The sequence below is a fragment of the Mauremys reevesii genome, linkage group 15 (assembly GCF_016161935.1).
Source record: "Mauremys reevesii isolate NIE-2019 linkage group 15, ASM1616193v1, whole genome shotgun sequence".
Lineage (NCBI taxonomy): Eukaryota > Metazoa > Chordata > Testudines > Geoemydidae > Mauremys > Mauremys reevesii.
Window position 1 is genome coordinate 29,024,760 of NC_052637.1, and position 25,223 is coordinate 29,049,982.

The 25,223-nt window shown below is 50.6% G+C and overlaps 1 protein-coding gene across 1 annotated transcript in view; it reads left to right on the forward strand.

Annotated features, from left to right (window-relative positions):
* The window catches only part of CYGB (cytoglobin), a 49,595-nt gene that overhangs the window by 2,165 nt on the left and 22,207 nt on the right, over positions 1–25,223 (forward strand). Inside the window, exons 2-3 of the mRNA XM_039501505.1 lie at positions 21,422–21,653; positions 23,815–23,975. Coding sequence (XP_039357439.1) covers positions 21,422–21,653; positions 23,815–23,975 — 393 coding nt within the window. The remainder of the gene's footprint in view (positions 1–21,421; positions 21,654–23,814; positions 23,976–25,223) is intronic.

A 25,223-nucleotide genomic window follows, 5' to 3' on the forward strand; every position in this document is an offset into this window, starting at 1 on the left:
CTCCTGCCCGAGTTCATAAACTCAAGAGGTTTAGCGAGTTTAGGTAAACATCAGGGGTGAGATCTTGGCTCCGTTGAAGTCAGTTGGAGTTTTGCCATTGACTTCAATGGGGCCAGAATTTCACTCCAGGACTTCCAACTGTCAGTCTAAACCAAACCCTCCCTGTTCCCTCTCCCTGGGGAAGATCACCTCCAGATCTAAACCGTGCAGCTGCCTCTCCCTCCCCATTTCTAAAATGGGCCAAGCCCCAGCCCCCCAAAACGCTGGGTCAGAGTTTGGCTCAGGCCCCACTCGAATCTAAACAAGACCTGAGATCCGGACACTATTAGGTCCATCTTTTATTAGTCTTCTGAGCCACGAGTAGGGACAAGTGGAATTGCTGAGGATCTGGTCTGTGAAGAGGGGCCTCACACCTGAAGCTGGGAATTTCCCTGGGGCTGATCATTCTTCCTCCCAATGTGAAATGAAGCACGGAAAGAGTGCTCTGCTGGCCTTCGCTAGTGCCCAACATGACTGGCTGCAACAACCTGCTTGCTCACTAGTGCACAGCCCTTCCAGCTGTGCCAGTCACAGGGGGAACCAGACTGGATATTTAGTGCGACTTTTCTGATCGTTAGAGATGGAGCTGGGGTAATCTGAGCCTGGTCCCTTGAGCATATCTCTGCTCAAAGCAGGCTCTTGCCACGTTCCTGACTTAGGGCTGTCTCCTTGGACATCTGCCCCCGCCTCTAGGAAAACTGCTGGGTGGTGTTGTGTGCATGGGGGAGGGGGGTGTCAGTTCTTTGGTACAGGGGGCTGGGAGCAGCTATGGACGAGTGGTGGAAGTGGTATCCGACAGCCTATCCTGGGCAGATTAGCACAGTAAACACCCTGGATTCCTGTCTGACATGAACTGCACGAAGACAGAATGGATCCAGTCCATCAGTGATTGCAGGGAGGGTGTAACTGACGCATGGGATGGGGACGAGCCAGAACATAGCAGGGAATGGCTGGTATCGATGCACGGCAGCATGTGTGCACAATGCATGTCATGTACATGTTGAGGGGGCAGGAAGGGGCTGTAGCCTATGTCACAGGATGGCGGAAGAGGGTGCAAGGTGAAGCCAATAGCAGACAAATGCACTGGGGAGCCAAGCTCATCTCTCTTGGAGTAGAGGTGCTAAAACAAAGTTATTTCCCAAGTAGAAGCAGCAATTCCAGCGGGAAAAGCCATGGCCAGCTGGCATGTGTGGTCTGGGGTGTTACACAACAGACCGAAAACCAGACAGAACCGGGAACAGGAGAGGGTGTGAAGCACAGCTGGCAGAGGGGCCCTGGCTGCAGAGTTCCGACCTGGAGCTGAACTTCCCCAAAGCTCGGGTTTCTGTTCCAGGCTGGTTTCTAAAGACCGCTGGGGTTTCCCTGTCATTGTGCCAAGAGGAAAGCGCCGCCTCGCAAAACCAGCGCCAGTGCCGGGCAGGAGTGAGGACTCCCGTGGAGATGGGAGAATTTGTTAGCTAACACTTAGCACCTGGGATTTACCCAAGTACAGGCCACTGCCGGAGACCAGGGCCGCCCAGAGGATTCCGGGGGCCTGGGGTCTTTGGCAGTGGGGGGCCCTTCCGTTCCGGGACCCGCCGCCGAAGTGCCCCGAAGACCCGCGGCGGGTGCCCCCCCCACCGCCAAATTACCGCCAAAGCGGGACCCACCGCCGAAGTGCAGCCTGGTCTTCGGCGGTAATTCGGCAGCAGGGAGCCCCCACCGCGGGTCTTCGGGGCACTTTGGTGGCGGGTCCCGCAACGGAAGGGCCCCCGCGCCGCCGAATTACTGCCAAAGACCGAGCTGAACTTCGGCGGCGGGTCCTGCTTCGGCGGTAATTCACCAGTGGGGGGGTCCTTCCGCCCCGGAGCAGAAGGACCCCCTGCCGGCGAAGACCGGGAGCGGAAGAAGCTCCTGGGCCCGGCCCCGCAAGAGTTTTCTGGGCCCCCCGGAGCGAGTGAAGGACCCCGCTCCAGGGCCCCCGAAAAACTCTCATGGGGGCCCCTGTGGGGCCCAAGGCCTGGGGCAAATTGCCCCTCTTGCCCCCCCCTCTGGGCGGCCCTGCCGGAGACAAGCTACTGGGCTAGACGGACCATTGGTATGTTCTTAAACTCCAGCTGAAATCATTGCGTTTCTCGCCAGGAGTCCTACGGACAGAGGCGAAGGCCAGAGGCATTTAGGAGAGGATGAGGCAGTAGACAAGTGACCCATCCTTTCCCCTGGGGCAAAAGCAGCAGCTCACGTTGTCACCCTGACATGACACCCTGCAGGTGACTCGCTGCTCCACTGCCACTGAGACCATGGAGGGAGGGGTGCTGAAGCACAGCCGTAAGCCACTCACCCCGAGAATGCCACAGCCCCAGTCACAGGGGAACAGCAGCACAGGCTTGCCTCTGAATGGTGAGGCTGGATCAAGAACTGAGGTTTGCCCTTTGACGGTCATGATTTTCTCAGAATCCTGGACATCCTCATACCACCTCTGCTGCAATAAATGCTCAGTGGGGCCCTCACACTTGGCATCAGGTCCTAGCTTATCGGGGGGAGGGATAACTCAGTGGTTTGAGCATTGGCCTGCTAAACCCAGGGTTGTAAGTTCAGTCCTTGAGGGAGCAATTTAGGGATCTGGAGCAAAAATCTGTCTGGGGATTGGTCCTGCTTTAAGCAGGGGGTTGGACTAGATGATCTCCTGAGGTCCCTTCCAACCCTGGTATTCTATGAAGAAGCTCTGAAACTGCATGTAAACCCTCCTTTGCTGGGGAGGGATTCACTCTGCACAGCTCCCCACCATCCCCCTTCAGTTCACTCCAGAGCTGTGTGGGCAGTGCAGAGACAGGCCAGCCCTGGTCTGACTTGTCAGTACCTGTGAGAACAGCTCTTGCCCAGCCAGCTCCCACATGCCTTTACATTTCACAGCTGGCATCGGCAATAGCTCCCTCCAGGAGAACTAGGTCATGAGCAGAGGCTGTGGAGAGGCACAGGAAGGGAAAAGGAGATGGAATCACACACTGCTTTTACTTTCTTATAAATGATGCAGCAGCTCAGCAACAACAAAGGTCACTTTCTTGTTCGGTTTGCTGACTGCCTGCAGAGACGCTTATCGCTATGCGTGCGTGGGAAAACAATCACATCTGCCCAACACACGCAGCCACAATCCACCGATACACACTAGGGGGGGTGTAGAACACTCCCCCGTAGGCATCATATGCTTTGCAATGAGATAGCCCCTTTCACCTACAGGTCTCAGAGGGAGTTGCAAAGAAGGGGTAGCGTCACCATGAAACTGAGGTGCAAAGTGACTCGCACAAGGCCATCCAGCGAGCCAGTGGCAGAAGTAAGGAAAAGTGGCTGACTCAGGTCTTCTAACCACAAGCCACATGCTCGAACCACTAGGCCAGAGCAAACCTGTAAAAATAAGCAACTCTACTTATTGACTGTCGATGTCAGGTTTGAGAAGTAACTCAGGAATCATCTTCATAGTCTATTTAAAGTGTATCTGTATGTATTTATGCATATCTTAATACGCCTGTGTATATGTTGTACCCTTTCCATTCAATTCTCTGCCTTATTTTTTTCCATTTGGAAAGAGCTTAGCACATTGCACCTTTGGAAATAAATAATACTGATAGATATAGGCCTGATCCCGTGCCCATCGAAGTCAATGGGAGCTTTGCTGCTGATTTCAACAAGAGCAGGAGTGGGCCTACAGGACAGGAAATCCAAGATCACACAGCAAGGATAAGCACCTATCATACGCAAAGAGAGGCAAGAGACACAACACATGGCAACAGGGATGTGTACAGCTGCATTGTGCAGTGAAACGGCATGCTGTATCAGCAAACAGACTCAAACAGCCCACAGGGAAATGCACAGTGCACCACCAGACAGCTGCCCCTTTGCCACGCGGTAGCAGTGGGTGGGTTAGTTTCCCATTGAACGAGGACAAGGGTACTCGGAGCCAGGAGCACTGCATATGTGCAAAAGTCCTGCTTACCTGGAAGAGAGGGGCCAGAACCCCTACTAAGGCACCATTGAATCCAGTCCTGTTGCAACGAACAGTTCCCCCCTCCTCTCTCCTCCTTGGTCTGTGTCCCTTTGATTCCAGCACACGCTGTCTGCTCCTCTCTCCTGCCTGTGCCCTGTATTTTATAAAGGTCAGACTTAAACAAAAACCTCATGCTTCAGGGCATAAACCCTACTCGTCTTTAAATGAAAGAAACTTCCCCTGGATCATAACTGCCTGGTGCAGGGGCTGGTACACAGGCTTGTTCAGGTATTGGGAGAGAATGGAACAGAGCACCCTGGTAAGAGACAGTGGGTCCGTGGCAACTCAAGGGATTTGGGCATCTGTTTGTGGCTCTGCACTGGCCTGCTGTGTGGTCATGACCAAGTTGCCCCCTGTGCCTCAGTTTCCATTCCACCCATTGTGTATCTTGTCTCTTTAGACTGTAAGTTCTTCAGAGCAGGGGCTCTCTCTTACTGTGCACATGGGCAGTGCCTAACCGCACATCTGGTACTCAGCTAGTCTGAACCCTGGAGTAGCTGAGCACCTCACAATCTTTAGTGAATTTATCCTCCCAACATCCCTGCAAGGTAGGGCAGGGCAGTTATCCTGCCTGAACCGAGGCACAGAGAGGGTAAGTGACTTGCCCCCGGTCACACAAGAGGTCTGTGGCAGAGAAAGGAATGGGACTCTCGTGCCCTAGGCTGGTGGCCTAACCACTGGACTATCCTTCCTCTCTGATCCTTCCTTCAGGACAAGAAGGTTCCGGTCTTGGCTGGGGTCCCCAGGCGCTACTGGAATATAACAATAACAACACCATTTGGCTAAGTTATCCCTAGACTGTGGGAATAAAAGTTGTGTGGTTAAAAGTATTTAAATAATTGACAGTTTCCTTTGCTGGGGAACCTCCCGCCTGAGGAAACACAAGATCTTCATCTCACGCATCATCCTCCCCTGAGAAACCAGAGGTCTCTGCATTTAACATTATTATTATCTAACTATATGCTTAACTCTTAACGGAGCACGAGCTGAATCTAATTTAGGACCCAGCTGTGCCTTGGACAACCATAGGTGCTGGAACTAGGGTTGCTGGGGGTGCTGCCACACCACCTGGCTTGAAGTGGTTTCCATCACAGACAAGGTTTACAGTTTGCTTCGATGGCTCTCAGCACCCCCACTATAAAAATTGTTCCAGCGCCCATGGGGACAACACTGAATAGCACCTTACTGGGGCAAGCAGTTCCACACATCCTGGTACCTGAACTTCAGTGGGATTACTCACAGCTATATGGGGAAGTAATGTGGCCCAGTGTATCAATCATTTCCCTGCTCTCTGCCTCAGTCTTCCCATCTGTAAAATAGGTCGACTGATATCCTTTCTTTATAAAGCACTCTGAGAGCTGTAGATGAAAAGCCCTACGTAATAGCTAGGTGCATGAGAAAGGGTGACAGAATGGTATTCAATAGCTCTCAATGTAACAACAACAGATTTTGCTCTGCATAGTAGATGTTTCCATTGATGGTGTATTTGTAGATCACGATTTATTCTTATTTCCGTAAAGCACTGGTCTATATTGTTAAGAGTTATTAATAACACAAACTGAAGTCTTGCAAAGTGAAACACATACACATTACACACAGCCTCACAATACACGCACACAGGCAGTACCCACCACAGTGCAGATAGGCTGGGAGTTTTAAAGATACCAACGAGAATAAGGTGCCAGCTTCTATTGCAAGTCAATGCGGCTGGAGGCCTAACTCCCTTGGGGACCCTGGAAATCCTACACAAATGCACTTCTCATAGAAACACACACTATGAATGCAAACACATGCACTCAGTGCATATAACACACACCATGAATGCAAACGCACGCACTCAGTGCATATAACACACACCATGAATACAAACGCACGCACTCAGTGCATATAACACACACCATGAATACAAACGCACGCACTCAGTGCATATAACACACACCATGAATGCAAAGACACGCACTCAGTGCATATAACACACACCATGAATGCAAACACACACACTCAGTGCATATAACACACACCATGAATGCAAACACACGCATTCAGTGCATATAACACACACCATGAATGCAAACACATGTACTCAGTTCACACAGAACACACACACACACAAACCTATGCCATATGCAGTGGCACAGTTCATATGCACCCTCACCATGCATGTAGAAGATACACACATAGGCGCTTCATGCTTGTGGGGCTAAGACTCAAAGGCTGGAGCCTGCTGGATGCCCCTTCAAATGCTTTGGTGAAAAACTCAGAGTCTTTCATTAGCTCCGTGCAGCAAAAGAGCAAATCGAAGATCGCATCCAATTTAAAGTTGTACCCAGCAACAGAGCTGTCAAAACCATTGCGAGATGTACCGTCTCCTACTGAACCAGGTAGTAGTTGTGTGTGTAAGGCCCTGGCATTTCTTCACTAACTTTCCATAATTCAACACCCCGTCTCTGACCTTGCAGGGAGACTTCTCCCAAATTTTCACAGCTCTAGGTTTAACTTCTCAACCTCAGAACAGCTTCCTCTCCGTGGGTTCTATACCCTTCTCTCTCCTCCGCCCGCTCTGTCACACAAACCAGAGCAGTGTAAAGAGGAGTTAGTACACATGGAGAATCAGGCCCCATTGTTTTCAACAGGCGTTGTGTCTGAGCCAGTTCATCAGGATTTGCCGCCCCCCCAACTTGTAAAGGGCATTGAGCATGAAAAGCACTCACTGAGTGTTAGGCTTGTTAACATTATTAGGCACCTGGGGTTTAAATACCAAGCAGCTTTAGTAATGAGCGGATGTGGTCAGGAGCCTTATGAAAACATGAGAAAGGTTAAATGGTTGTTGTTTTCTCCTGGTTTAACAAGTGTGTACGGGAAGTGGATCTTTTGTGTGAGTTTTGGGAAAGGCCCTTCAGAACAGGAAAGGCCAGAAAACAGCAAAACACAATCACAATATGGTTTTACCTCAAATGCCCCAGTTCACCCAGCAACGATTGCTGTGGATGTTAGCAGCAAGGAGTCTCACTGGGCCAGCGCTTTGCACAGTGTGGCTTGTGGAACATCTGCTGGCCTCATGCTACCAGTGGCCTCCTTCTCCTCTGAAGACCAGCACTGGAAGATACTTAAGTGTGTTTTTAGCTGTCATTTTTCCTTGTGTTTGACTGCCTCGGGGATGTTATATGGTGGCAAACAGGAGTGGGGGTCAATGTGATGGCCAATGGGAGGGGTGTGGGTGTCAGTGATGGCCAATGGGAGGGAAGATGATCTGCATGATGTGGAATGATAAGGGAGGAGGGTCTCAATGATGGCCAATTGGAGAAGAAGTGGTTTGTGAGAAGGTGACTGAGGGGAGGCCTCCATGAGATCTCTTTCCATTAAGTTGTGACCCCACTTTTATTATCAATCTGGTTTATTTATCTGTATTACAGCAGTACCTAGACAGGGACTGCAATTGAGATCTGGTCCCCATTGTGTTAGGTGCTGGACACACACAAAATAAGACACATTTCCTGCCTCATGAGTTTAGTAGCTAAGTAGACAAGACATAAGGTTGGGAGGGGAATCAAAGTCATAGAGAGATGTAGTCATGTGCCCAATATCACACAAAAGGGCAGTGGCCCAGCAGGGAGCACAGCACAGGTCACCTGACTCCCAGTCCAGTGTCCTATCCGGTAGACCCCCATCCTCACAATCACGTGTAATATTTCTGTTTTAAGCTGCCACCCCGAGATTACGCATCCAAATAATTCATATTAAATTTAACTGTCAACCAATCAGCTTCATTTCAAAACAAGTGCCCACTGGGGAAGAAGAACACAGGATATTTTAAAGTCGCATGCTTCTCTTCTTCCTTCCCCATCCCCTTTGAGACCTTTGATATAATGATTTACTTTTAACTCTGATCTACTGTCTATGAAAGTTTCCCCTACTGCAAAGCTCCTTCTTTAAGAGACATTCTGATGAACCAGAACAATTGTGAGAACCCCCCAGGGACTCTTTCTCAGACTCACACGTTTGCCACAAAAGGACAATTCAGCAGCAGCAGAATTAAGAAATGAAATGTTAAAGATAACTATTGATCAGCATGTGACTCGTCCTTAGCTGAACTGATCTGTGCCAGCCCACGAGAATCCCTCATTTAGAACAGGGTACGTGGGCCACCTTCTCTGCGCCGTTAAATGGGGGTGCTGGGCTGTCACTGCGAAGAGCAGAATGTGGCTCTCGGTGTCTATAAATGCATGTAACATCTTTGCTGTGGGCTACAACATGCTCCTGTCTGTCGAGCTACAATGCTCATTAAAATCACTGAAAGGTAAGGACACCCCTTGTGGATCTGGCAGAAGCTAAGAGTTTCATACAATTGGTAGCAACGGGCAATGTTGATTAAACAGCAAACATCTCTCAACCTTCAAAGTATGGGCTGCCTGAAAAAAACACTCTTCCTAGGCCAAATCATCCACCTTGGCAGACATTTTAGGGTTAAACATGCAGCCTTGGAATGTGGGTAACTGTCCAGGGTCCTTGGGCACCAAGGTATCATCAGACAGGACTTCTGAGCTGTGGAGCTGTCTATGGTATGTTGCCCATCCTTGAGGGTTTGAAAAGTCCTGGAGGATCTCTAGTACTTCTGCGCTCCTGATGACCTGGGACCCGATGCCAAGTGTGAGGGACCCACTGAGCATTTATTGCAGCAGATGTGGTGTGAGGATGTCATGAATTCAGAAAAAATCGCGGCCATCAAAGGGCAAACCTCAGTCCCTGGCAGGTGGCTGCGTGCCTCTTGAGAAATGCAAGTCCGAGCAAGGATGCATGCCACATGCATTACCATCATCTGGCAACTACAGTGCGTGCACTATTAAGAGGCACTAGCAGGAGGTAAGATCAACCTCATGAGCAATTGCCTCTGGTCTAAAACCGCCTAGCAGCGCGCGAGAGAAGAGTTATGCAGGGAGCCTCGCATGCCTGCCACCAACATTAACACAGAGCGAGTGACAGGCATGATGTATGTCTGCTGCACGGCACAGGGGATGTATCAGCAACACTCCCCCCGCTGCTCAGAGACTCCCAGCATGCTTCAGAGAAAGGCCAGCTGCCTGCCTGCCTGCCCACTGCACCTAGCCAGCTGTGCAAAGCGATGCTAGCGAGGGGCTGTCACAGACCCAGGCAAAGGCCCCCCTTTGGGCACCAGCTGCTGCATCCCACATGCTTTAAACCTCCAGAGCCTGAAGAGAGTCCAGGCACTGCCCCTGGGCTCAGCACCCACTCCCCACTCCTCCCTCCGTAGCTTAAACGCACCGTCTCCCAGAAGTCCACCTGTGTGGGTGTCCTGGGTCCACGGTTAGCTCTGCAAGGGGCACGCGATAGGTGTCACACGTAACCCGCAGACAGACTCTGCGCAGGATTCTAAGGCACCAGAGCGCTTTCCGCAAAATGCACAGATCTAAACAAAAATCATAAAACCTACACACATGTGCCTGCCTCACTTTTCTCACAGCCCCAGAGCATTCTTTGGGCGGGGGTCAGAGTCTTCCGGGGGTGGCCAGTACCCTTCTCCTGCAGTGCCTGGCTTCTCAACCATGGAGCCCTCTGCCCCACTGCTTTGACTTTGCTCAGTCTTGCAGCTAAACTGGGTCCCCGCTACAAAAGCCTGCCAGTTTCTTCTCCCCTCTTCTGCCCAAAAGCTTCCTGTGAGTCTTTCCTTCGTTTATACGTCCCACCACCACCACCTGGTTCCTTTGGCCTGCTGCTGATAATTTTGACTTTTCAAACCCCAGCCCCCTACTGACAAACAGCAGGAGTGTTCCAGTACACCTCCCTGCTCCAGTGCACCTTCTTAGCATATCTGTTCACGGGTCAGAGTACAGTGGTTACGGTTAACTACTGTCCATTGTATCTAGTGTGGGATGTTCATGCTACAGGCCCTGTCAGCCCAGAGCGGATAAACACAGACATCGAGGGAATCCATGATACAGCAGCTTTCATAAGAACAACTTCCCAGTATCAGCCAGAATTCGTAAGTGGTACAGACAAACTCCCTAAATTGTCACAGAGGGCAAGATTCCTTCCTGACCACTGCAATGAGCAGCTTACACTCTGAAGCATGGAGACTACATTCTGTTTAGGATAATTATTATTTAATATTATACTGCAGTACTGCCCAGGATCAGGGTCTGGCCCTGTGTTAGGAGGGGCACATGCGCATGGTAGGAGACTGTCCCTACCTCCAAAATCTTACAATTTAAATAGACCAAGCAGACAAACAGTAATTAAGAGATAGCAAACAAGCAAAATACTTGAAGTGATGTCAGATATGCATGCAGGGCCCTATCCTGCATGCAGCCCCAATGGATTTCAATTGTAGGATAAGAACCCTAGTTATTTCTTTATTTAATCTTTGTAGCTAATCATTAGTAATAATTGTATTTGATAATTAACTCTTATCGACACTATTTCTATTTTTCTTTTGTTCAAGCCAATTCTTTCTTTCATTTTATATGTTAAAACCATTGTCTATTTTTCATTTACCTTTTCTTTAGGGAAACAGGAGAGCCTTGTGGATCAGGCCCTAGACTAAGCCTGACGAGATCTGCGGTCAAAAACCTGGCTCTGCCACAGATTCCCTCTGCTACCTTGGACAAGTCTCTTAATCCCTCTTACAATAGGAAGAATACTACTTCTACCTTGTGTATTTAGAGTGCAAGCTCTTGGGGCAAGGGCTGTTTTGTACAGCACCTACACAACAGAGTCCTGAGTTTGGTGGGAGCTTCTGTCATAAAACAGAATCTTGATTTTTCTGCTTTGTAACAGTATTAACTATGTTAATGGCATGGCTGCCCTCCTGGCTTTCTCGTGAAACTTTCATTCATTTCCATTTCCTTCTGCAGCCCTCCACCGATTTGCTACCCCATTATTAGCCTTTCTCAAATGTCTCCCCCATTTCTGTCTAAACCCTATCCTTGCCTCGCCCCATCCCAGCTGGGGCCCAGAGCTCACTGCCCCCACTCTCCTGCGTGATCATCCTTCACCCACAATTCCCACCTATGGCTGTCCAAGAGTTGTGGGGAATCAGTGCCAAAGGTCTGACCTTAGGTGGGTCCTCACCCGCTGCTCTTCCTCCCAGAAATCTCTCAGGGCCTGATCCAAAGGCCATTTGCATGCACGGGAGTCTTTCCATTGCTGCCAATGGGCTTTGGATCAGGCTTCTGGGTGGGGAGCTTCTCACTGGAGCTGGGCTGGGGAGACAGGGCTAGATGCTGCCTGCACAGTCTCGCTTGCCCCCTCACAGGGCAGGGAGCACCTCCGCAGGCCAGCTGCGTGGCTGGGAGCTGAGAAGAGGAAGAGACAAGCCCAGGAAAGGCAGTAAGAGGCATCCTTTGGCCGGATGATTTGCAGAGCTGTGTTGCTGTTGCTCTGTGTCACTGGCAGCATGGCGATGCATGTTGATGGCTTGTGAAAACCAGCACAGACAAGCCCTGTTCACGGAGAGAGAGGGGACCGAACAACTGGAAATCTACAAGTAATAATATTAAACTGTGCCAGCTGAAACCATAGCTCCAGTGAGACTTTTGGAAACAGGAATAGGGGTTTCTTAGCGTGAGGCCAGATCACTTATGCCCGGAACTGAAGTAATTGCTATAATGGCTTTTGCAAGAAGACACTGCAGGAGCCATGTGCCTCCAAGAAAACCAAAATAGATACTGTCAGAATTAAGAGCTCGCAGAGCACTGAGTGGAAAGTTAGATTTATGCATCAAGGGGATGTTTGGGTCTCTGGCAATACCCACAGCTTTAATGAAGACAGAGTGAAGCTGAGGCCCATTATGCAGTGTAGCAGGATGTGCTGCCTGTGGTGGCGAAATGACTATACATGACCAGGTTTCACATTGTGAGGCTGGTAATTACTTCAGAGCACAGCGGTGGCCTCTGCTCTTTGAGGCGAGCCTCTTAGAAAGCCTCTGATCAATCAAAGCCAGAGCTGCTGAAATCTAGACAACAACATTACTAAGGACAGGCGGCTGTCTGCAGAAGGTCAACAGTGCGGTGTAATGCCGAGGAAGGGATGGAAGCAGCTCGTCAGTTGCTAGGTGTTCCTTATTTTGCTGCCCTGGGGGAGATGGCAGAAACCATGACAAGACAAAGCAGGAGGGAGGGGGACAATCCACCCCACTGGATTTTGCTTTTCACAGAATCGGAGACGTTTGAAACAAGGAAGACCTATGAGGTCATCCCGGCTACTCCCTTCCCCTCTCCAGCCAGGGCAGGATATTTTATCAGGCTTTTCCTGGTCCATTTTTAAATACCCAACCTCTTCGCTTGGGAGACTAGTCCCAGCCTTGCTTCGTGAAGTATTGCTGGGAGCTCCGGCAAGCTCCACTTTGGCATCTGAGACCATCCAATGGATCTTACTTTAAGTATTATCACTTTGGGTCACTTTCGGTGACAACGTCCTCGCCTTCCCTCTGAGGGTTTGTCCTTTCTCGTGTTCAGTTATGCGTTTTCCCTCTTCTCATACGATGCGTTTCTGCAAAGTCTGGAATGGGTGAAGGGTTCTCGGCACCTCGTGGTAGCAGCCAGCAAGATGTGACGCTTTGCTGAGATCTCTGGGCACGCATGTTTAGTGGGGTGAAGTCAGTCTCCAAAGAGGCATCTTTCTCTGAGACTCACAGCAGCAGATTCTGACCAGGCCATGCTAATTTGCTGCCATGTATAAAGGTGAAGCATTGAGAACGGTGAACTATTGCTTTGACCAGGAACTGTTCTGTAATTTACTCTACGTGCTGTCTTCAAAGTCACATGGTATTGTTTCCGCTCCTTGATTGGATGACCCACAAAGCGCTTTCAAGATGGCCATATGAGTGCTCCTGGTGCAGATACAACTTTGCACCTGCATGCAAGGGAGACTCCATATTTGTGGCTGCTCCTGGACCTTGAGAGTGGCCTTTTCTGGCCCCTGCAATCAGAATGGAGCAGGAGGGGAGAGGAGGTCTTTAAAATTGTCTGATCCCCAGTGCTGGGCCTGATCCCCAGTGCTGATGAAAGTCCTCTGCATTGGGAGTAGAGGGTTCTCAGCACCCCACAAGATAAGGCCACTTTGACACCAGTGCTGCTCCTGGGTCCTGAGGGAGAAGTGTTGGTACCTCTCGGCAGAGGGAGAAGTGTTGGTACCTCTTGGTGAGCTGCATACTAACAGTAAGTTAGCTGTTAGCTTCAACTTTTGCAGCCGCTTTCTCCTTAAAGCAACTCTGTGAGCCCCGTAGCATGTCCCCTTCCCACAGCTGTCACCACTCGTGGTGTTACGACCCATCCAGCCTGTGTTTTGTTGGGCGTGACGTCTAGGGAATAGCGGCTAAAAATATTTGCACCGCTAAACGAGATAGCCCCTGCATATCTTCACAAAGAACACAGCCTGAAGGAAATCTGTTGTATTTTATTATGTATTCCCACTACTCATTAATTATTGTAATACCTGGGATCCCACCCTCATTGTGCTACATATGCAACAAAAAGAAAGTCCCTGCCCCAAACAGATTACAGTCTAAGAATAAGAAAACAGGGGAGAGCACCAGATAAAGAGTGAGACCATTAGTTGTTTGCAGTGTTGCTGTAGCTGTGTTGGTCCCAGGATATGAAAGAGACAAGGAAGCTGAGGTAATATTTTTTATTGGAGCAACTTCTCTCAGTGGGAGGTACAAGCTTTCAAACTACAGAGAGTTCTTCAGATGTGGGGAAAGAAATCAGTGTCTGAGCTAAATAGAAGTTGGGACAGATAGTTGAGCATACGGAGGTGACACGTTGTAGGAAGTCACTTGAAATGAGGTGAGCAACGAGGGTTTAGAATGTTATGCAAAAGAGGTCTGAAGTGGACCATTAAGGGTTGGCAGCAGATCAGTGTAATGAGCCATGGAACTAGTGTCCCTGTTCACTCCATGATTTTTAGTGTCTAGCAGCATTATGAATTTAAGCCCCCAGCTCGTCTTTTGAAGGTGTTGTGCAGGCTTCCTTTGAGGATGAATATTGCAAGGTCACGTGGAATGATACCTTTGTGAAAAGGGTTTGCCCACAGGGGACAGAGTGATTTTGTTTTTTTATCATTTTCCTGTGTGAATTTTCTGAGTGTAGGGATTGTCTGGTTTCACCCACACAGTTGTTATTGGGACATTTGATGCGCTGGATGAGGTATGTCACATGTTATGATAGGCATACGTAGGACTCCTGAATCTTGAAAGGTGTATTGTGGGGGGGTGTTGATCATTGTAGCAGTGAGATGTCTACAGGTTTTGCATCTGTTGTTCTGGCATGGTCTGGTGTTGCTTTGAGTTGGTGGATCCCGGTCTGATGAGAGCCTGGTGAAGTTGGGGGGGTTGTCTGAAGGCCAGAAGAGGGGGTTCAGGAAAGCTTTCTTTCAAATAGGGGTTGTAATTGTTTGATGAGATCCCACATGGATTCCAGTGTGGGGTGGTAGGTGACAACTAAGTGTGTGGTCAGTGGTTTTTTTCTGTATTGAAGCAGGTTCTCCTGGGATATCTGGGTGGTCCTTTCCATGATGCAATCTACTTCTCTGGTGGAGAGTCCTTGTTTAGTGAAGGCAGTTTTAAGTGTTTTCCCGCATTTTCTCTTTGGAGCAAATTCTGTGGTATGAATGCCTGGTTGTAGATAACAGATTTTTTGGTGTGCCTGGTGTGGTTGCTTGGGGCTGCAAGGGAGAAAACTTTAACAAATGGCTTCTAATGCTCAGTGCTTATGGGGCTCTTTTTATCTGTAGATCTCAAAGCACTTTACAGAGGAGGGGATCACTATTAGCCCCATTTTATAAATAGGGAAATTGAAGCAGGGCCCCCGGAATGGGGGGCAGGGGCCATGTTCCTCCCGCTTTTTACTGGCAATAAGGGCCAGCAATGGGGGAGGAGTGGAGAGGAATGAGCAGGGAGTGGGGTCTTGGGGGGAAGGGGTGGCGTGGGAGCAGGGTCTCGGGAAAAAGCAGCATAGGGGCAGGGCCTTGAGGAGGATGGGTGGGTGCGAGGGTGGGGGGCAGGGTCCTAAGTTCCCTCTAAGCTGTGTGGCCACGCGGCAGCCTAACAAGGGCCACGCAGGCGCTCAGGGCTGTGGCGGGTAGAGGCGCCTCTCCCCCAGCCCCGAACCTGCGCAGCCAGGAGAGGCGAGGAGAGATGCTCTCCCCCAGCCCGGGACCTGCTGCGGCCGGGGAGAGACGCCTCTCCCCGGCCCCAGCCCCGGACAGACCTGTCATGGCAGGGGCACTGGGGGAAGGTGCCCTGCCCCTGCCTGCTGCAGGGAGAGAGGGCTGGGGGAGTCCTCTCTCCCCGCCGTGGCCCCAGGGCAGCCTGCACACCAAACCACTCATCCCAGGCCCCACCTCAGAGCCCACATCCCCAGCCAGAGCCCTCACCCCCCTGCACTCCAACCCTCTGCCCCAGCTCTGAGCCCTCTCCCACATGTATGTGCCTTGCTGCGTTGGGACCTCAGAGCAGTAAAATGACACGTGCTGGGTCTTCAGGTGCTGTTGAAATGAATGTGGATATATCAGATACTCATTCAAATTCACAGTCAGGTGTTTGTAGGTCATTTTTTAAGGTCAATGATAGATATGAACTAAAGACCACAACATTGTCCAACCTTAACTAGGTAGTCCTAAGGGCCACGCTCTGATAACTGCTCCTGTTGAGTAGCAAGGGAGGCAGGCGCCCATCACCATAGTGTCTGACCACCTCAGAGTCTTTCATGTATTCATCCTTGCAGCACCCCTGGGAGGGACAGCAACATTGTGCCTAGTAAACAGTTGGGAACCTGAGGCACAGAGAGCCGGATTTACAAAGCATTTAGGCACCTCACTAAGGAAGCCAAGTGGGGATTTACAACTAACTCCTGTTGATTTACAGAGGCACTTTTTCTAAGCCCCACTAGGTTCCTAAATACCTTAGTAAATCCAACCCCTGCCCAAGGGCTGTGACAAAACAAGGGACTTGAACCAGGCTCGCCAAAGTCCCAGGCTATCGCCCCAATCACTGGACTTTCTCCACTACCTTCACTGCAAGTTGCCCTACTGATTACAGCAGGGCTACTTGTTGGGTACATTCTACTCGGTGTGAGTAGGGATATCAGAACGTAGCTCAGAGCTGTCACAAATTCATGGATTCAAGAAAATACGCTTTTCCCTAGAAGAACTGAAATTTCAGAAAACAACTCTCCCACTGGTAAACTAGTGAGTATTGTAATTACTGGAAGAGAAAGCGCCTTCTAAATACTTTACTCAATCAAATATTATATAGAAAATTCACTCCTCCTCCAACATATTTCAGATTCCAAACTAATGAGAACAAAGAGCAGATTCCCAATGCCTGCAGCCATTTTGCGCTTTAATTATTTCCTTTGGTTCTGCTGCTGATAAAGGTCGTGTACCTAAAATGGTTAAAGGGGAAGAAGGAAAAAAATGACACTTAGGACATCCTGTCCATTTTGTCCAGATGTAGCTCATGCAATACAAATTAGGGGGCGCGGAATCAAATCACTTACAAGGAATTTAATGAAATCGGTATTCAGGCATCTGTTTTGTATCAATCGTCATTTTGCATATGCAACAGTAAATATTATATTTGTAATTATCTTGGATGAATCAGAAAACAATATTTCAGATACTAAGAGGTTTGAACTACAGAAAAAGATGCAACAGATAGAAAAAAATTCCCTATTCATCAGGATGTGTTATTTTTTTCTCTTCCTCCACTCTCTGCTTTTGTTTGTTCTTTATCAAAATGATAAATTAAACTTCTAAGTTAATTAACAACTACAGATGAACTGCTTTTTAAAAAGTTTCTTGAGAGTCATGTGAACTTTTATTTAATATGCCTTTCTTGAATTTAACACTAGTGTTTTCCTTCTGGATATAGACCAAAAATGTCACTTTTGAATGCCCAGCTTTATTCACCCAGAAACAAGGATGGTCCAGTGCTTAGGGTACTAACTTGCAATTCAGGACACCTGACTTCAGTTCCTTGTCTTGTCAAAGACTTCCTGTATGAGTCACGTAGGCCATGTCTACATTACATTAGCACAACTGTGGCACTGTAGTGTAGATGCGTCCTACATTGACGGAAGGGGTTTTCCCATTGATGTAGTTAATCCACCTTTCTGAGAGGCAGTAGCTAGGTCAACGGAAAAAATCTTCCATCCACTTAGCTGCATCTACAGTGGGGGTTAGGCTGATATTTTTCTATCCTTCACTTTGCCGGAGGAGAAGTTCTGATTTCCTAGTCATGATACACACAGTGGCGGTTCCTTTCTACCTCCTTTCCCTCTTTCCCAGATGCCACTTTTGCATTTACAGCAAGTAATGCTTCCCAAGTACCTAGGAGCAGAAGCCAAATGCAGGACATCTGGCATCTGCTCTGCGGCAGCACCCCCGGTTGGAGCTGCCTGCCTCATCTCAAACATAAATGCCCCAAGCCTCTTATCACAGGCTTATTCCCACCCCACCCAGAACATAGGGAATTCTCTAGAGCTGTGAACCAGCCCTTAGCTTAGTCCCACCAGCTTCCCCACAGTAGGCAAAAGCTCTACAAGGCAAATTCATCTCTGGATTCAATGGATTTATACCAGACAGGAATCCAGACCTACTAATCTACTAGATTCCCTACAGGATCTCTATTGGACTTCACGCGCCTGGTTCTCCTCTCACTTAATCAGTGTTACACTGGTGTAACGTCACCAATTTCCTCTTGATTTATATTGGCGTGAGTGAGAGGAGAATCAGACCTTATGTGCTTTGAGTGGGACACACATTTTAGGATAGATGGTTTTCATCCTATATGCCACTATTCTCCTGGTTGCTGCTCCCCTCTACCCCTTCTCCGAGTCTGGATTCCCTTCATTCAGCCCTGTACAGAGGTGGTCACTGCTGAGGAGACCAGAGCTCCTAGTTATCTGGGCAGCATGACAGCAGTGTTGAGAAGGGCAGATCCTCTGACATTACAGCTTGCCACAATGGGTGAGACTCTAACCCTCGGGATCCTAGAGAGGATGGTGCCATTAGCACTCACACAAGCCAAAGTTCCTCTTGTCCCACGGCCTACGAAAAGGAGAGATCTGCTAATGTGGGCACAGAGAAGACCAGATCTGTCAATGGGAAGGACCTCTAGATATTGATATTGGGAATCATCCTTTCCTGTTGGCTCTGTTTTTTATGCTGAGTGCTGTAGCCTTTCTTATTGCCTGTGACAGCGCGGTCAGGGGAAGGAAGAGCGACTGGGGGGAGAGAAAGAACTTTAGAATAATACAGCCAGCAGGTATCCAGGCTTAGAGGCCAGGGCTCGGGGTGAAGTTAGTCTCTAAGGTGCCACAAGTACGCCTCGTTTTTGCTGATCCGGACTAACATGGCTACCACTCTGAAACCTGTCAAGGATAACAAAAGAAATCCTATTGCTATGGAGGGGGAATGTCTGTCCTTCTGCTGGGAGCCATTCTAGGCTGAATCCTGGGAACTCGGGGAAAAGGGGAACATTAATAGTGATGCTTCCGTGTATATATAACAATATAACAATAACCTAGCCTGCTGCTTCCCCCCAGCCAGAGCCACCCTGGCCTAATGTGACTCAGAGATCTCGCTAATGCTCGGTTAGAAGGAGACAGGGGACCACGAGGCCTAGTTCCCGGGCCCTGGCACCTGCGTATTCCACTCCAAAGCCCTGTCTCAGGCCCAATCTCTCCTGGACAGCTGTGAACGGATGGAGATTAGCTAAGAGAGGCGGGATGGTGAGACCTGGGGTTCGGAAAACTGATTTCCTCTGGCAGGGAGCAGACGCGCCAGGAGGAGCCGCTTCAAGCTTCTGCTGGGAGGTTAAAAAAGAATCCGAGGAGCCTGTTTGTGGCTCCCTCTCTGATTTTCAAACTGACGCCTCCCCTCCCACCTTCCCTCCTCCCCCCTGCTGCTCACTCTTCACACATCGAAACCTATTTTGGGCCCGCTGATGAATCCCAGATGCCTGAGGGAAGCAACAGAAGCGATGTACGTTCCATTCGCTGCTGACTTGGCAGCCCCCCGGATCCTCCGGGAGCCAGTGGAGGGGGGTGGGAGAGGACAATGAGGTGGCAAACGAGAACCTGCTCCGTATTGCAATTGCCCACGGGCTGGCGCGCACAGAAGATGACCCCACCTGGACCTGGAGGTGGTGTGTGCATTGGCCTGGGACGGTGCAGAGTGTGTGAGAGGGGAGAGGGGTTGCACCAGCCTGGAAGAAGGGAGGAGGCAGATGGCAGGAGGGAGGTGTTTGTCTGGAACTGTGGACAAAGAAGACATCGGGGGACAGCCCTGGGAGCTGAGTCTACCAGCTCCTGAGCAGCCTACGCTGGCTCCCAGCCAGTCTAATGTACACACATAAGGACGCCGAGAGAGCCCAGCTGCTCAAACCTTCGGATGTTCGGAGTGGAGAGGATGGACTGAATCCTGATCTCGCTCTCCTTGGTGTAAATCTGGAGCAATTTCACTGAAATCAATGGAGTTACAGTCTAATGGAGGTGTCCCGCTGCACGTGACAGCAGAATCTCACCCCTCATGCAAGGATTAAGTAACTCAGCAGAGATTTTTAGGATGTAGGTTCCTATACACACACACACAAACACTCTCTCTCTCTTTCTCCTTCCGCCCTGTGCTTCTGCCTCTGTTACCAAGCAGTGTATCAGTTCACTAGCCTATCGTAACAGAGCCTTCACCCCTCCTTGGCTTGGAGCGGGACCCCCTGTGCACACAGCAAGTGGACTCAGAGCTCAGCAAAAGCTTCCCTTTCATTCGCAGCATTTCAGATCTGTCCCCTGGGGGTTCTGCCCCAGGCAAACCAGCACCTGTTAGCAGCACAGAGCAGAGCTGCCCTTTCTATAAGGGGCTGGGGCAGCCCCCAGCAAGGGGGAGTGTGTGAGACTCTTAAATAACCGCAGCAAAGACACACCGACTCCCCCTCCTCAGCTCTTTTCCTATTGGGGAATGGAGAGGGAGTTGAGGTTTCAGCTCCACATGGCCAATTCAACCACAACTCCTTTCATTTCAGTTGTGATTAATTTGTCCCGTGGCTTTGATCCCACCAGATTTGAGGGTCTCCTGTACCCCTTTCCTGGGGTCGGGGAAAGAGGGTTGGCCCCGGGACCACTCCACTCTCCAACACAGGATGAAGAAGACATTCCTGTAAGGTGCAATAGCTTAGGATCGGCAAATTGGAGACCCAACAGCCCTTGGAAGCCCCGGGCTCAGCACCGGCCCCAGCAGGAACGTTCTGAGCACTGATTTGATTTCTCATTGTGAACCCCAGCTGGATTCTCTGGGCCAAGTGCTGCCCTTGGTTCCCCCTGTGAAAACTCAGAGGAATCACGGGGGTGGCCAAGGGCAGAATTATTCAATTTCTGTGGACGTGCAGGGGCAAGTACTCCCCGTTCTTTTTGCTGATACAGACTAACATGGCTACCGCTCTGAAACCTGTCTGCCAGGGGCTCTGCGCAGACGGGAGAAGGGCTTTGCAAATATCAGATTGCAAGCTGTGTGGGGCAGGACAAATCTTTCACGCTGTGTGCAGCCGGTGCCCGGCACAAGGGGACCATTAGCCACAGCAATAATAATGACACTCACAAATTCAGCCCCCCGACACCTCTACTAGGCGGGTGAGTATTTACTGACAGGCCCGTTATAGTTGGGAAAGCTCCCAGAACATGGTTTGCAGATGGGCCGTGCACCACTGCCCCCACTGAATTACCGGGAGATGCACATGCTCAGGACTAATGAAACCGCACACCACTGCAAGCCATGAGGTCACACCGTGAGTATGTGGCACAACTGGGAATAGACCCAAGCTCTCTTGCCTCACTGGCTTGGCTCCAGCCCCCTGGCCAGGGGCTCTCAATCTTTCCAGACTACTGTACCCCTTTCAGGAGTCTGATTTGTGTTGCGTACCCCCAAGTTTCACCTCACTTAAAAATGACTTGCTTATAAAATCAGACATAAAAATACAAAAGTGTCACAGCCCACTATGACTGATCAATTGCCCACTTTCTCATTTTTACCGTGTAATTATAAAATAAATCAATTGGAATATAAATATTGGACTTACATTTCAGTGTATAGTCTATCGAGCAGTATAAACAAATCAGTGTCTGTATGGAATTTTAGTTTGTACTGACTTCGCTAGTGCTTTTTATGTAGCCTGTTGTAAAACTAGGCAAATATCTAGATGAGTTGATGTACCCCCTGGAAGACCTTTGCGTACCCCCAGGGGTATGTGCACCCCCGGTTGAGCACCATTGCCTTAGGCCACTTCACCTCGCACTGAAATTCACGTAGCTTCTCTCTTCTTCCCTCTCCTTCTCTCCCAACTGCACTGTGCAGGTTTTTTGTCAAATTCCCATCTGCCAAGCAGTACTTCAGTCAGTTCAAGCACATGGAGGACCCCCTGGAGATGGAGAGGACCCCACAGCTGCGCAAGCACGCCCGGCGGGTCATGGGTGCTGTTAACACCGTAGTGGAGAACATCAACGACTCCGAAAAGGTCTCATCTGTTCTGGCCCTGGTGGGAAAGGCCCATGCCCTCAAGCACAAAGTGGAGCCCGTCTACTTCAAGGTAAAGGACCAGAACGAAAGTCTCTGTGACGCTGGAGGGAAAGGGAGGGAGGGGATAAGGCCCACACTGATAAGTGGGTGCTGGCAAGAGATGGTGGGGATACACTGGTTTATTCTAGCCCCCAGGATCCTGGCCAGACCTATGGATTTTTACATCAGGAGTAGTCAGTTTCCTGGGTATCCTGCAGGGGGTGCTGTACCAGATAGGGTCTGCTGGCACTGGGAAGAGAGGCTGGAGTCGGTGCTATGAGTCAGTAAGTTTCCTCCCCGCTCACCTCCTCTCCTTACTTGCTCAGCTGGGCGTTTTCTCTCGCTCCCCTTAGCAGCCAAGGGGCAGGTGGCACCGACAGGCAGCAAGAGAGCGAGGGAAGGGATGAGGACTTCACAGGCTGCACCCCAGAAGCATCTCCATGCCCAAGAAGCTGTGTAGTAAGGCAGGTGCTTGCCAACAGTAGGGACCTATTTTGGTGCTTGGGGCGGGGGGTTGTTACAGTGCGAGGGAGTGTGTCAAATGAGTGGAAGGGGCAATGAGGCTGCAAGCCAATGAGACGAAGAAGAGGGAAAAAGAGCTGGGATCCTGGTTTGAGGGTTATCTCCTGTGCTGGGCGTTGACCTGCCTTGGGATGGAAATGGCCAATGGGTTAGCAAACGGGGCAATCAGCTGGTTACTGTCAGTGCAGCCTCCGAGCACCTCCACATCCTCCCCTGAAATGCAGCTCGCAGGCAACGGCCACGCTCCTGCCATGATGGGGGAGGGAATTGCTTTCCAGCTTCCTCCAGGGGCCACCACCACCTCCGTGCCACACGGCGCCAACACACAGTACTGCTCTCACAGGATGGTGATGGTTTTAAAGATGAACCTCAAGGGGGAAAACCCCACCTCTGAGTCTGTGAGGTCGAATTGAAATGGGCTGTGGCCTACAGTCCTGGGAGACTCGCCGCCATGAGCCGCCTCCCCCCGGCCACGGGCATCAGACCCCATCAGTGGATCAGAGGTTGGGTTTTCATCATGAAACTAGGAGGGGCAGATTGTGAGACAAGGGCCTAGCTCTGGACCAGGCCACCTTACAGCTGTTTTATTGGCCATGGCAATGGGGTACCAAGCTGTCCCAGCCCACAGAAACCTGCCTTCCCCTCCACAAGGAAGATGCAGGGAACTCCTTCTCCCACAGCTTCTGGTGGAGGTAAAGGGTTTCCTCCCCCTACCAATAGCTAGCGCTCCACTGGGGGAATGGGATAAAGACCCTGGAAAGTAGGGGAAAGCCCCTCTGCCCCCGCACGGCCAAGCACCTCAGAGAGCAGCACTGCAGAGCAAAGCGGATGAGGTGATTCAGGGCAGGCGACTCCTACCTCTAGGACACTATGTCCGTGGGCAGCCGGCCGGCGTTCTCCTCTGCCACACTTGGAGAAGCAGAAAGAAGAGGAAGTTGCCGAGCGCCTAGAGAGGGCACCTATCCAGAGCTCAGCAGCTGTGCCGTTAGAGCAGAGGCGAGGGAGGCAGGACGCCAGGGCTCTGTCCCTCGACGACTTGTGGCGCTCAGGCAAGACACTTAGGCCAAACTTTTCAAAAGTGGCACCTCCTTCTGGGCACCTGTGGGCAGGCAGCACGAGATACCTGGGGCCTCAGTACTGATTTTCAGTAGCGCTGGCTCAGGAAGGCAGTGGGAGCTGTGGGCGGTTAACACCTCTGAAAAGCAGACACTACAGGACAGATTTCAAAGTGCCTAGTACCCAGCAACTCCCACTGTGACGCTTGTGACCTGATTTTCCAACCAGCTCAATACCTGCCGGGCAGAACTCTGGAAAAAATCAGCCCTTGTGTGTCTCTAGTTGGGAACCCAAAAAGTGGGGCCCCTAAAATGAGCTGGCTCAAGACAACGTAGCTCTCAACCTGCCTGGGGTTCAGTTTCCCCCTCGGCACGGCTTTACATCCCCTGGAGCCTAATGAGTGTCTGTCAATCTCTCAGAGCAATGGCTGGGGGTAGTGCAAAGCAGGGTAAAGTATCCCTGTGGACTGGCTCAGCACGCTTGCAGAAGCCCCCCAAACTCAGCAGCAGGGTTGCTTTGGAAAAGGGGCTGCCCCAGTGGCCCCTGGCGACCTCCCGTCTCCCCTTGTTTCCTGAAGAATCTAGCAACCCTTTCCTCTCTCCCTCTCCCCCCAGTTCTTCACCGGCGTCATGCTGGAGGTCATCGCCGAAGAATATGCCAACGACTTCACTCCAGAGGTGCAGAGAGCCTGGACCAAGGTGAAGAGCCTCATCTACACCCACGTGACTGCCGCGTACAAGGAGGTGGGCTGGGTGCAGTATCCGAACTCCACCATGTGAGCGGACACAGGGGCAGGGGAGGGGCGGGGAGGGACGGGCATCAAGACTTCACTATGGTCTCCCCTCCAGAGCCTCACTGAGCTCAGCAGCCTGGTAGGGTTAGCTCTGTAACAGCAGAGTACAAATTTTATCTCCCTGTGGCAAAAAAAGAGGGTGGGGAGTTGCAGGGGGTGGGAATGGGGAATCATTTCGCTTGGTGGCCCCGTCTTGTTCCAGAGGCCAGTAAATTAATCGACCTCCCCAAACCCAGAGCCTGGCTTTGATTTGATCCCTGAGAACTGCATTGGCTCAAATTCTGCAGTGAGCCAGTGACGACAGCCCGAATTTACTGAAGAATTAAAAGCCCATCTTAATCCCCTACAGTCTGCAGTGCCCCCAGCCATCATGGGCTCCATACACTTGGGGTTTGTGATTTATCAGGGTCATGTCCTGCTCTCCTGTCTGGTTTGCAAAGGAAACACGTAACTGTTGCATTTTTAAAAGAAAAAGAACCCAGCTGGTAAGAATCCAGCCCGGAATTAGTGTGAGATGCAGAGAACCTCCCACTACGCTATAAATCCCTGGTACAGGAGCAGCCCAACCAGTCGCCCATCCTCACCCCATCCTGAGGCAGGAGTATTTCACTGGCACAGAAACCCTTCTCCATGGCCGTCTGTTGCCTGTAGTCCTGGAGGCTCGGCCCACCTGCAAGGCATGCTGCTGCATTTTCAGAAGCAGTTCCGGCACCACAGAGCATGTCATGCAATGCCATTTATAGGGCTTGTAGCACAGCCTTGTGGGCAGAGAGTACAACTCCTGCGGCAAGGGGGAGGGGAGGAGATTAGCCCAGGATCTGGGCCCTGCACTCAGAGAAGTGGCAGCTGCAAGACAATGGGCAGTAGGCCACGGATTGCTGCTGGCCAGGGAAATGCAGGCTCCAGAGAAAAGGAGAGGCACTGGGGAACCAGGCTGTCTCCCTTTAACTCCCTCAGTCACGTCACAGGACAGGTGGGAAGCCGGGACAGGCACCTGAATTGACTCAGCCAGCAGGTGCTCCTCACAGTGGCCATGGCCCAGGGAGCTCGCAATTCGCGCGTGTGTGTCTGCAGGAAGAATGGGAGGTTTAGTGCACCCAAGCCCCGGCTACTCTTAGCACCCTCTGGCTGGAGGAGGAGGAATTATGCAATGAGCAGGAAAGGGGTGGAAAGAAGAACTGACCATATTAAGGGTCAATTCCTGAGTGTGATGAAAAGTCTCTACTCACT